Raw genomic sequence first — 13,854 nt, 5'->3', positions numbered from 1 at the left:
AAAAGCTGTACAAATAAGACTAAGAATACCTTAGATTTGAAAGCTGTACTGTTACAGTTTACATAGCACTTCAACATTCATCATGTCACATGAGATTTTATACATGCAATACATCTCTAAAGTTAGTAGTTATTTTAATCTAGTTTAAAAATGAAAAAAACCAAACCAACCAAAAAAACAAAGGTTCAGAGAATTTAAGTCCCTTGTCCAAATCATTCAGCTGGTTTAGTTGCAAATAGAGGACTTACATACAGGTTTTCTGATTCAAAGCCCATTATTCTCTCCAGGACATCATGTTAACATCTAAAACCACGCTGTAACTGTAACATGTAAAGTTTACATGTCTAAGACTTAACATGCTAACTCTTTGACAAGTCTGTATTAGAGTATGTTTGATTAATCAAAGCTTCTTGAAGTCTGTATTGTTTTACAGGCAAATGCCTAAGCAAATTTGAGCCAATAATAAGACACTAGAATAATAAAAAGACTGCATTAAAATATGCTTTTAAGATAAAGATACATAGTAGCTCTCCAATAAATTCCTGTTAAAAATAAAAATAATAGTATTTAAAGGCAAAGGGATTTAACGTACAATGCCTAAATGAAATACAAGAATCACAGAGAGACGGAATGAATGTTAAAATCCAGTTCTTCTCCTCTGACTGGTATGACAAGTTATCTTATGCACTTATCTTCAACTACTGAACGCTTAATATATTCGAAGGGAAAAGAGAGATTAAACAACAGGTAAAATTAATACATGGTAATGGAAGTCTACATTAGTAGACCAGTAGATTAGTTTACATATAGTTCCTTTGCAGAGGGTTATAAATTGCAAAATGGCACAAGGCAGGCTTCTGGGATGCTGAAAATGTTCTATGTCTCGACCTGAGAAAATGGGCGATGGATACATGTAAAATTTCATCAAGCTACGTCATCAAGCTGTTCTCAAGATTTGTGTACTCTGCCGTATATATGGAATGCCTCAAAAAATTAAAAAAATAAAATTATAGCAAAACATAACATGGGAAACCAAGAAGTTAAAATATGTAAGAAGCTAGAGAGAGCACAACAGAAAGTATTATTATGGGGTCCCCATCAGAGCCTTCCCCTATCATGAGAAGGTAAAGAGTATACAAAAGCTCCGTCTGAACAATTTTCATAGCAATTTTTCTACGATGAAGAGAAGTCAAACAAAAGCCAGTCAACTGGAGAGCTTTCTGAAGACGATTTCCCCGTTAATTTTGGATAACTGAAACATTAATGCAAAAACTCAGGCAATTTATGAGAAGTATATCTTAAAAACACCCAGATACTGGATATAATAATATTAGAAACCAAATACAGCATTAAGTTGTCATATCCAGAAACTATCATTTCTCAAAAAATGTACAGAACGTAAAAGTTATTTGCATATATATACACATACACACACGTACATGTACCTATTTCTCAGCTTGTCCACTGTGGCTTTTATAGAAATGACTTAATCCTTAGGTTTTCCTGTGAATGGAATGGGACTTATAACATCTCTATCAGTACACTCAATGTTCTTACTGAAGTCACCCCGACGCTGTCTCAAAACCTATAGAGCATTGAGCTAAAATTTGCCTTGGCAGTTACGAAGCCAGATGCAGGAAAGCGTAAAACATAAATTCTGCCGACTGCTATAAAGTCTTAAAGCCCCACGGCAAGGAGAGTCTGTGGAAAGTGAGTGACCGCCCTGCAAGGCTCTTTGAAAGCAGGTGTTTGGGAACATGAATTTCAGCTACGTGAATTCTCAGAAATGAACAAAAACTGACTACTATGGGGTGAGGGGTGCTAGAAAAGTCGCTTTTGCCAAATCCAGGCCTCACTGTCTCTACTATGAAGCTCCAATGTCTGGAATACGGTCGACATGCAAATCTGTAGTCAAGAGCATTAAAAAAGTAAGTGCAGTTAAAACTTGTTGGTGTATAACAACTCATTACTTTATCTATAAGAGATAACCAAACACAAATTCAGAGGCCCAGTTTTGCTTCACCCCTCTGAAATAAAATATGGCAGAAGCTGCCATTTTCATTCATTTGACCTTTAATAATATAACCTTTTGATTTTCAAGTGTGCTTTGTACTAGTATATAAAGTTACAGTCTTCAATTTCACCATAGGTAATGCTACTTATAAACAACCTTGAGGACCTTACCTTGGCCTATGACGACCATGCATGCAGCCATTCAAACATGCATCCATGCAACATAGCAGCACACAACACAGTGCAAAAATGGCAAAGAAAACCAAGTGATGGCCATGCTAGTATTTGTTCAAGGGTCTCCTTACCAAATAGTGAAATCCTATGCCTGACAAGAACTCCAAGTTTGCAGAATAGGCTGAAGACAAAAGAAAAACAAAAGAGAAAAGGGAAAAGGGGGAAGGGAAGGTAGAAAAGACAGGGAGAAATTAAATTAAAATAAAACAAAAAAAAAAAGAAGAAGAAAAAAAAGAAAAATAAACAGCTGATATATGAGCCGGAAAAAAGCAACATGATGTCACGCAGAAAGAATCAATTCTCTGAGCAGAGTGTGGAGTAAAGATATTAAAGAAAGAGTCTCTGAGTGCGTATCTTTAACATGGTTAAAAAAGCACGTATTATAAGGAATCAAAAAAAAAAAATTGAAAGCAAAGCTAATTAATATAAAAGCAATCTATATGAACCCCGTAAGAATATAACTACTAAAAACCACAAGGAGAAAAATTTAATTTTATCTGCCCCAAAGTACTACTGAAGTTCTAGAAATTTGTTGTTGTTGTTATGGACATTATTTAACAATGGAAGTATGGTGCTTTGGGCATAAAATGTTTACTTTTAGTATGTTTTATCATTTGACCTTTCCTTCTCCCTGACCTTGACCACACCCCTTACACATATACCAAAGCATCCAGTGAATCTGAACACAATGAACTAGAGAGAGAATTTAAACAACTGATAATCCCTCAGAGAAAAACGTTACAGGTGTGATAACTTAAAGGGCTTCTAGTGCTAATTCATGAGTTGAACATATACTTCCTCTAGACTAAGTTCCTGGGTCTTCATGTCCTTCCTGGTGGTCACCAATGGGAGATTCCAAGTAAGGGGGCCCAGCACTCAACATGATGGCATTGGTACGCACTAATGCTCGGATCACAACCCAGAGCCTGGGCAATACCCGTTCTTGTCCTGTCACGTCTGTCACCAGGCAGTCTGGTGGCTTTCTTGCTGGGCCCTGTTTTTAGGATCATCTTTCACTCAGTTCCACGCTACAATCCCTACTAAACATCCCTCAGGATTCAGCTCAGACATGTTTACTCCAAGAAGCCTTTTCTAACACCGGGTGTTCCTTCACCACTCCCAACCCAAGCTCAAAGAAGTCCCCTCCCAGCCAGGGGCCATCTGCAAGTATCTACCAGGACACTTCACCTCCCATATTACAACTGACACTATTTTCACTTCTATCCAACACTCTTCTGAACCCTCAGAGAGCACCGGTGGTCCACAGCCAGAACTTACCAAAGCTCTAACCTTGAAAATCCACTTGTACAGCACCCCCCACACTCAGCTTGATTTTCCCAATCATGATGACAGCTATGTCCTCACTGCCCCATCCTCTCTTGCAAAGCTTTCCCATCACCAGCAGTGTGCAGATGTACACTCGTCAGGACTGGGGAGACAGGCTCTATGCCATGGAATACAATGATGGCAACTGCTCGTGGCAGAATGGGAGAAAGGAGTCAGGATCACCTTTGTGATGTGGACCACTTTTATTACAGTAGGTTTTGGCCATCATCTCTCACTTCAGTAACAATGCGAAATAATGTATTGGTGAAAATTAATTATATAGGGCATGGGGTAGCTTTTTCAAGAAAACATTCATCCGCAAGTGCTTAAGTGACTTCGAGGTCTTGGGAAATCTCTTATCAGTGCTAAATTTTTTTCAAACAATGATCTATTCAAGTAGATGTTAGACATAAGATTAGACATTAGCCACCCCCCCCACCCCCCCCCCCAGCGGCATTATTTATCTTTAGGCTATAACTGAAATGAACAAAGACAATAAAACAAAAGCAACTTTCTCCAGGTGCCCTCATTCACTGAGCTTTCTGTGTGTTAACAAGGATCTGTCTCCATGTAAAGAGAGTGATTACATCTTAGAATTGTACACATTTTGGGTTCTTGGCATCTAGTCTATTTTAAGCGACATCTTTTACCTCTTACTCGCTGACACTCTCTAGGATCCAGAGTGAAACATGCTGCAATGATGTTGAATTTATAATACTAGGATTCCGTTTTTAACCTATGAATTTGAATTACGAATTTATAATACTAGAATTATGTTTTAATCTAGACCCGGGGTGTTTTGCGGTGATAGGAAACAGAATTGCTCTGTATCCTGAGCACATTTATGTTGGAGAACCTCTCCGAAAAAAATTGACTTCTTATGGTATCAGCTGCTTCCTAACTCTGGGTGTTCCTAATTAGTAACAGATGTGCTACCAGAGAGACACACAGACATATAGAAAGCTAGGTCCTCAGAAAAGACAAATCGTATCTCTCTCCCTTCCTGCGTCATCCTCTTTCAGCGTGTAGCTTCTGTGCAGACGCTAAGGTTTGATAATTATAAACTTCGGCCTATAGCTTTTCTAAAGACAATTTCCATAATCCCGTTATCCCCTTTCTCTATATCCCTTCATTATTAACATTCTTAAGAATTCATTCTGCAGTTTCCTCCCTGACTCATTGCCTTGTGAGGTTGCTTTCCACCTCATCGCTCTCCTGAGAACACTCTCTTGAAGTTCTGAATACCCTCTAAGTAGCAAATCTAATAACCTCCTTTTCAGTCTCCATCCTGGAGAGCTCTCCACGGTACTTGGCATCATTAACTACTTAAATCTGTGAAACTCTGGTTTCTGTTTTACAGTATTACTTCCCACTTCCTCTGTAATTAATTGTTCTCTCTACTCTTCAAAGATCCACTTCTGAAAACCCGGGAAATGTAATAATTCTCCAAGTTTTGGTTCAGACCTTTCAGCTTCTCTCTGAGTCTCCCTTAGTTTCATCTGCTTTCAGAGCTTCGAGCAGGAGATGGGTATAGATAATCCCCAAGTATGTCATTTCTTGCCCTGATCTCTCCAACACCAAACACCTACTTCCCACTTTCTGCTGGATATCTTCAGCTGAATGACCTGTTAGTACTTTATCCTTCCATACGTACCTCTTTAACCAAATTTAAACTCTTTCTTCTCAAAACTAGTTCTTCTGAAGTTTCTTGTTTTCGCTAGTGAAACCACTATTGTTCCAACCACTCAGCATTGAAACTTCAGTCCCAGGTTGGCCTCCTCCTTTCTACTTGAGATAGGACTCATTACCGAGGCATGTTTATTTTCCCTCTTCCGTGTTTCTCAGATGCAGCCCCTCTCTGCATTTACATCTCCTGTGCACTCCCAGCACTTTATATATGGCTCATTTACACACATCACAACATAGTTCATGGTTAGCTCTATATGTAAGTGTCTCCTCAGCTGTACTTCTAAGTCCATTAAAGTTGGGAACTGTGCTGTTGTATCTGTGTGTTTATCCTCAGACCTAGGACAGCACCTTGTACCTGCGGGGCATTCAGAATACTTGCTGAACAAGCCCACGGGTAGCACCACCTACTGGAAGTAGCACTTCTGTTACAACAGCTTGCATCCCTGCCATAGCTCCTAACGCCTGCCATGGCTTCCCAGCCATGCTACTCTTATCAATCCCTTATGCTCCCAGACTGTCCTCATTCTTCTATTTAAAAAGCGTCAATGGCTTCTTAGTGCTAATGAATTAAGTAAAAAGAAAAAAGATATTTTGAGTTATTCTCAATTACAGTGTTCCATCATGAATCTACATAACCTATATTTCTCCTAAATGACCAGCTTCTATGCTGTATGTTGTTATCTAAAAAATATACCTTTTTCTTAATCTCTGACCTACGTATTTTTTAAGATCAACTTTGAATGTCATGACTGCCATAAATCTCCAGCCCATCCATACCCATCTAAGGGGTTCTTACTTTACTTTGAATCCTATAGCACCACTCAGCTTTCTGCTATTGGAACAATATTTATTCCCATATACTTAGCCACTGCCATGTATACTCCTGGAGTGCAGATACCCCATCTAACTCATCTCTGTGGACAGGAGAATACTGACTTTAGACAGGAAACGCTCGATACCTAATTTCTAGTACCAGGAGGTATCTAAACAACTAATGAGAACAACCTGGTTTTAATTGTGGAGAAATTAATTTAGACCCACATAACTACTGCTACACCCAACTGTTAAACACAAATTGAAATGATCATGACAATGCTCATCATGTGTATGCAGGTATGCTTGTTTATTCACAGTAGCAGGGCCGTCTTTTTTTTTTAAACCTGTTTTATTGTATTTTTTATGTATTTTACTCATTGAAGTAATATTTAACTGAAGTGGTAAGAAATCAGAGATTTACAAATTTCAGTGATTCCATTTCAACATGCCAAACACATTATTTAATTTCTTTTTGTTAATGTGATAGTGATGTTGGTTGTTTTAAAACATATCTTTATGATTATTAAAGTAAGATTTTTTTCATTTTAGAAACTTGGAAAACACATAAAAATAGTAATATAAAATCTACAATGCACTACCTAAAGAAAACAACCATTAACATTAAATTTATCCCTTACCAGTACTTTTCTATACATAAAAATATAGGTTCTTTTAAAAAATCCGAATCAATACTATTTGAACGAATGTTTTATTTTTTAAATGATAGTTTTCCTAAGTTATCATGTACTTGTATCCATCATCATTTTAATGACTGGACAACATGTACCATAATTTATTTATCATCACCTTATTCATTTTTCAACTCTGATTTTTTTCTCTCTGAGGATAAATTCTACCTATGTTTGGCATTAAAGTACTGTGAAGAAATCAGTTACTTCTGTTGTTATGTCCCTCATTCCTGTGCGTTGGAATTTTAATGGCATACATTCCCTTTTACGGAAGTGCTAGTGGGAGAAGTAAAACTTACCAACCCTCTTTCCAAGAAGTGAAGAAAAAAACTGAAGATGAAATCATTAAAAACTGGGGCAGTGTTATTAAAGGCCCCAAAACTACGTCAACGGAGGCTAGCACAGAATCGTGATGTTCTTCTGATTTCTTCTATGAGGGATATATATAGTTGGTAAAGGAGAATTAGTTACTTCTGTAGTTAGTGAACAGTTCTTAGAGTAAAGCTGAAAAATGAATGGCGAAAACAAGACACAATAAAAGGGGAGGGGAAAGAGCAGAACTTGCGTAATTTTTTTTCATTTTTTTCCCTATATTCTCCAACTGTATTTTGATTTATGTTAATGAGTGTGATTAAATTAACAACACCCTCTAGGAACAAAGTTTCTGTTACAAAAGGTTAACCGGCCAAGAAAGACTAGGAGACTTTGCAGTAGCCTTGGTTCCATCGTGTTTAACGATAACTTGGTGTCCTGGTGTTTTCCAGCTACTGTGTGCACTCACCACCCACAGGGGAACACGGGGCCAGTGGTGTAGATGAGCGCACGTGTGAAATGAGGAGAGATGGGTCTCTCTCTCTCCTAGGGAAGGCGGAAAGGAGGCCATGCCATAGTGGGGAAGGGGAGGGGATTATTTGCATCTTGGAAAGTAGCTCTTCCTTCCCTTTCCTTCTGGTAACACAGTTGGTGGAAACAAAGTAAGTCACTGAATGGATTCTCTGTTATTTTAACTATCAACCATTTTATCAACTTCACAGGAAGCTTATTATTTGAAGAAGTTTGGAAACATTTTTAATGCTGCTGCAATCCTACATCACATGATTGGCTACCTATCGGTTGGTAGACAACCAACTAGACAATAAATTTGAGTAAAGAGAGGAGCTTAAGATCCCACCCCCAGTGCTATGCACCGCAGGAATCTTACCTTCCTCTTTACCCTCTGGGGACAGTCTATATTCAATGTCATCTCACCCTGTCCAACAGGCTGATACTGCACTGCCATTCAACATATCATTAAAGTCAAGTCTATGCTATGAATCTAAAACTGCTCTAAAAAAAAGTCTTAAGAAAAAAAAAAGAGGTTTGTTTCCCAGGCAAGCCGCTGATGACAGATCCATAGATACTGTGAAATGATAAATGCATACTCTTTTAAGATGTTAATCTTGTGATAATACTGCTAAACAGCAATAGATAACTAAAAAAAGTCAAGACCAAGGAAAGCCTGTATTCTACTTTATACAGGGTACTCATTTTTACAGAAATGTTTTTCAAATACAACCTAAAAGCTTGGTTTGGACTCCTGTGCAATGTAATACAGAAGAAGACTTTCTCAGTAATTGATTCTCATGTATACTAAGTTCTGGCAGAATTTTGAGGACTCAAACTTGAAATCCCCAGCAGGATCACAAATAAATCTCCAAAGAATACTTGGGTTTAAACAGAAACAAGAAAGCATTGCTAGGATGCTGGCTTGACTGGTGTGAGCAGAGAACTTTAAAAAGTATGTATGTTTACTTCATTTTATCCCAAGATTGCTCATACCTTTTTAAAATTTAAAGTTATAATTTCTGAAAATGAGATTCTGCCCTCCTGAAAAATACAGGCTGCCAAAAACATTAGATTGAATAAATTTTAGGGAATCCAATGTTAAAAAGCATCATTTAACAAAAAATACGAATACACTGATGCATCTTCAGCCTCTACTTGTGGATTCTGTATTGGGTATTTTGTTCCTTCTACTCAGCATTACATTTAGCAGTAAAATATAAGAAAACTCAACACCTAGAACACATGTATTAACTTGCCCAAACCATCCTTCTCATAGTGTTTGATTCCAAGGGGCCAGGGGCCGGGGAACATGGGTGGGAACTCTTTGCATGATCCTACTTCAAGAACCTGAGATGCTCTTTCTCAAAAGGAAATACACTTAAACAACAGTCTTTATTTTTTTATAGCTGTTTACCTAGTCACCATTTCTTTCTCTTTGTTTGATGCATGTCCTCCAGAACAGAGAGGTCTGCTTGCTGCAGATAAGAAGTATAAACGATGGTTTTTGAAATACTGATCAATTAAAGGAAGAACAACCTGAAAGAAAGGAAAAGAAAACAGATCTACACAGTGGACTCTTCCGGGGGATGAATGAGTGCTGAGTTTTTAGAGCAGCCAGAGTTCTGTCCACATGCAATAAGTCCCCAATATCCACAGCCATGCCAGTCAGCACCATTTCAAAGTATGCCTCTCGTAAGTTTCACTCTACTGTCTCCAGTCCCTATGTGTGTGTGTGTGTGTGTGTGTGTGTGTGTGTGCGCGCGCACACGCGTGTGTGTAATTATAAAAAAAACACATCAAATTTTCAGTGGTTTGAAATTAGTCTCAATATTTTCTCAAAATGAAACAGTCTTAATATTTTCACATCCTGCGGTTCCGTGCCTGACAGGTTCAAAAACAATCAGTGATGACCTTCTACTGAGTCTCTACGACGTCTGAGGATTGTAACTGATATGCTATCATTTCATGTATCCCAGTAACCACTCTGTATGGTAGGTACCATCATCCCTGATTTCTAGGTATTCAAATGAGATGTAGAAAGTGAATGATTCACTCAAAGTCACATTGCCACTTACCTACCTGCACAAAGCTCTTACCTGGCCTCTGTCAAAGCCCACCTCCCAATTCTGCCCTCCAATCCTGCTGGCTGTTGGCCAATTCCTCCCCCTCCCCCGTCCACAGGCTTTGTACCTGCCATTCCCTCTGTCTGAGATGCTCTCCCCACACCCCGTAACCTACTCATTTCACTCCTCCCGCAGGCCTCAGTGCAGTGGCACTTCATCAGATAAGCCTTCGCAGGCCTGTCAACTAGATAAACTCCCCGTATCCTCTGGTCTTTGAACATCATTTGCAATTTCATATTTTATATGTATGATTTTTGGGTTAGTCTCTCTCCCTAAGAGTCTATAGGGCACACAAGAGAAAGAAACATTTCTGGGTTTGTTTCCCATTAAAGCCCTCTCCTGGCCTCTATGACTACTGCTTGTTCTGTTTCATTTACCACTGACGCACCAGCGCTTAGGACCTTGTTGCAAGCCTGTAGCAAGCACTAGATAAACATTTGTTGAATGAATAAATGAAAAAAGTAATAATAACTGGCATTACCAGTATTTAGACTCAAGCCTGTCTAAATACATTTTTCCCCCACAAGGTAGGTATATTTTTTAATAATAGGAATACAAAAGCTAATTAGTGATCTTCCTAGGAAGTGGTGACACTGCCTGAACTTAGTGATTGACATATAATAGGTACTCAATAAATATGTGAACGAATGAATCACAGACTTTGTAGAAATTAAGCCACATTAGGCATGCATCTGCAAACAAAATCACTAGGGGCGCTGAGTGCACAGGCAATGAAATACAAGAATGTATTTTAAACGTGTGATTAGAGGCCATGAATACAGCACTTCTGATCACTGGTTCTCAAGGGCGATTACACCCCAGCAGAACAGATAACCAGCAATGTGCAGCCCAAGACAGATTTCAGAGGACTGATACAGATTTTGGGTGCAATACTGAGTGGAAAGAAAAGACAAGAGAAATCTCCCTGACAGTAAAGGGTACAATTCTGAAAACATAAAATAGAAACCAAATATTAATCAATCAAAATAACATGTCATTTTGTAAATGACCTATAACCACCAAATGCAAGTACTCTGAGGGGAAACGGACGGAAATCATTAGGTCTTCAGGTTAACGAAAACATATTGTAAATAGGAAAGCTTCCCAAGGGCATTCTGTCTTCGTGACAGTGAATCTCCAGGACATAATTCAATGCATGGCACAGACTAGGCTCAGAGTAAACACTGAGTACGTGAAGGGACCCAACGTGGACACTCTGCAACTCTTCATCTCCTTCCCGTACTGGCTGGAATGTGCACACAGCAAATTCCTGATGAATTCGTATTAAACGGAATAAATAAAGATCAAGGGATATACTCTAAATATGAACAACTGATCCTCTCTGAGCCTCAGTTCTCCTCTTCTGAGTAGGATTCAGGTCCCACAATGAGGATTCTATAGTATAGGTTCTTATAACGCACCCACTGATAAATTAACTCATGCTTTTCCTCTTTAACAAAGAAATATTCATCTAAAAATTTTAAATCAGAACAATATTCAAATGTTAGGAAATAGATGTTTCTCCTTTATGTCATACGATAAAGCCAAAAAAGAGAACTTTGAGTCAGACTTCACAGAGAACAAAGTCATTTGAGAAATATGGTATGGAGAGCACAGCGAGTTAAAGCATGACCAAAGGTGCTGGGAGCACATTTATCCCACATGATTCATGCAGTTATTTTCATGCCACAGAATATCTACTTAGAGTAGAATTCAGATTTGTAGACAAGTGCATTCCACAAAGAGGCAACGATCTAAAGAGTATATTTGGTAAACAAACATATTGAAGGAAAAACAGGACGGATTGTATACTGTACTTTAGCAAAGAACTTGATTTCTTGTTCATAAGGGAAATGTTCTCCTTTGCTTCTGCTGCCACCATCTGTAGACATGAAGAATTTTTAGGTACACGTTGCACTTCAAACATTGCAAGATATTCACCCCAAATGCTAAGTTTAGAACACATTGCTAAATGCGTTACCCCACTAAGCTGAATACACAAATATAAAGGCTAACTTCAGCCGTGTAATTTTAAAAAAGATTAAAAACATACCCAAATCAAAATAAAAAAGCTCTTGAGACAGCCCATACATGTGGTTACGAGCACAAACATACTGGTATAGCTTTGAGATCTGATTGACATGTAGGGAGGAAACTGGAATAAAGTAAAAATCCCACATTTTTAGCAGTAAAATCCCACATTCTCTTTCAGTAAGAAAGAAGCTCCCTGGGGTGAGAAAAGTGAGTGGAAAATAAGTAAACATAATTTGTTAGATTTTTAACACGGACCTCTAAATAAAGATAGTGACTTCTTGGTGTGACTACAAGTTACAGCCTTTAATATTAACATACCAATGGAAAAATTTCAGGAAGCCAGTGCCTGTAATGAGGGGGAGGACCACAGCTGTAATACTAGGTTGGGAAATTAACATCCTGCTAAAGAATAAAAAAGTTCACTGGTGTCAAAAGATAATTTCCATAAGCGAAGCAAAAAGCCCCGAATTTTCCCCATGGTGTAGAAAATGAGTTCAAGGTTAAGAACTGACTGACGGAATGCGTTCAGCTTAGAAGGTGGCCTTTCCTTCCTCCCTCATGCATACAAAGGAGGTTTCATGCATATAGAAGAGGTAGTAATAAACTATAATAACCACGATGCAATGCAGAACAGATTGGAGAGCTAAGAATTTCAGAACTGGATATAAGGTTTCAGTAAAATCTGTAAGCAGAGCTTCCATATTTTATAAGAATCAAACTGACTTTTGCTTGAAAAAGTTCTTTTGCACATAGAAATAAAAACAATTTGAAATACGCTTTATTAAATCTTAAGCATAAATTCAGGATAATTTTTAGAGAACTTAGGTAATACTTTGTAAAATCAGACAGTGCTCTTCCCATGAATAAGTAAAAGAAAATAATGGCTTTTCAATACTTGCGAATTTCAATTTCTTTTAAATCACTTTTGTACTAAATCTCTCTCAAGCATATTATGCAGAATGGCTGGATTCACCTAAGGGACCTTCTCATATAAATGTTATTAAGACAGAAGTTTGTACCTACCTAAATCTGCTAATATTTCAAAGAACTAAACAGGAAATATCTTTCCTTTCACTATATATTTTAACAAAAATGCCTCTGTAGAAAATGTGAAAAGATTTGGAGAGAATATGATCTGTGATGTAATACAAAAATTCAAAAAAGGCATAGGCATATTCTTACCATCGCCATGAGTCTATGTTTAAGAAAGAATATATTAAAGATGTGTTGCAAAGGCAATAAAGTGAAAGATAAAAGAACAAGGTATTACAGAAATTTTGGTTTTTAGTAATAATGAAAATGAAAACAAATGATTGTGTAGACAATCTCAACTCTGCTTCTCCTCTTGACAGAGTTCTTGTACATAATTTGCCTTGCCAAAGCCACCTGAAAAAGGAACAGGTAACAGCAGCAATTGTAGAAAAAAAAACTAATTTTGTTGGGCTCTATATTAATCTAACCTTACTTCTCCCCAGAATTCTGTTCATAAGACCTTCTCTATCCTATAGAAAGAAAGAAATGTGTGAAGTGGGTGAATCTGCCCTGTAGTCAGCTTTAGTTAGCTTCTCACCACTCCTTATACACAAACGCTGTCCTAGGAGGTTTATTCAGAAACTTGAATATAATGTGAGTAAAGCAAAGCCTAAACACATTTTACCCTTCAAAGTTCTGTTTTTGCTACCCATACATAAGCAAAAACTTATTTTCTTATTCCCTTTCCAAATGATCACTCTTTATTCCCTCTTCTCCTCTCTCTTGTCAAAAAAAGAAGGCTGGATCCCAGAGCTGCTACTCATACAGACACTTTTAAATGTGGATTAGAAATGTCAACACTTAACTTTGTGCATAAAAGCTTCAAAAGTTCACCATGGCCTCATGCTTGTTCTTTGGTCAAATTTCATTCAGACTAATTTGGCTACTAGTCAAGATGACTATCATATTTTTAAAAAATATTGTTGGATGAGTTACAAAGAGACTGCATATTATAGATTAGTTTGTATAATTGGCCTTTATGAAAAAGACGGTTAAGAGAGCAAAAATATAGCACTTGTAGTGTAGCTAAAGAGGCAGGTGGAAAAAGAGGGAGGTTCTTTAAGAGAACGATG

General features: G+C 37.8%; 1 protein-coding gene across 7 annotated transcripts in view; it reads right to left on the bottom strand.

The window, feature by feature from the left end:
• The window catches only part of RYR2 (ryanodine receptor 2), a 429,286-nt gene that overhangs the window by 141,779 nt on the left and 273,653 nt on the right, over window positions 1–13,854 (bottom strand). For all 7 annotated transcript variants that reach the window (XM_057530902.1, XM_057530903.1, XM_057530904.1 and 4 more), the window contains 3 exons: window positions 11,533–11,597; window positions 9,007–9,128; window positions 2,319–2,368 (listed from right to left, as the gene is read on the bottom strand). In XM_057530902.1, the coding sequence (XP_057386885.1) occupies window positions 2,319–2,368; window positions 9,007–9,128; window positions 11,533–11,597 (237 nt within the window). The remainder of the gene's footprint in view (window positions 1–2,318; window positions 2,369–9,006; window positions 9,129–11,532; window positions 11,598–13,854) is intronic.

This window comes from Balaenoptera acutorostrata, chromosome 16, assembly GCF_949987535.1.
Source record: "Balaenoptera acutorostrata chromosome 16, mBalAcu1.1, whole genome shotgun sequence".
Classification (NCBI taxonomy): domain Eukaryota; kingdom Metazoa; phylum Chordata; class Mammalia; order Artiodactyla; family Balaenopteridae; genus Balaenoptera; species Balaenoptera acutorostrata.
The sequence above is the reverse complement of the archived record's forward strand: the minus strand, read 5'-3'. Positions and strand labels throughout refer to the sequence as shown.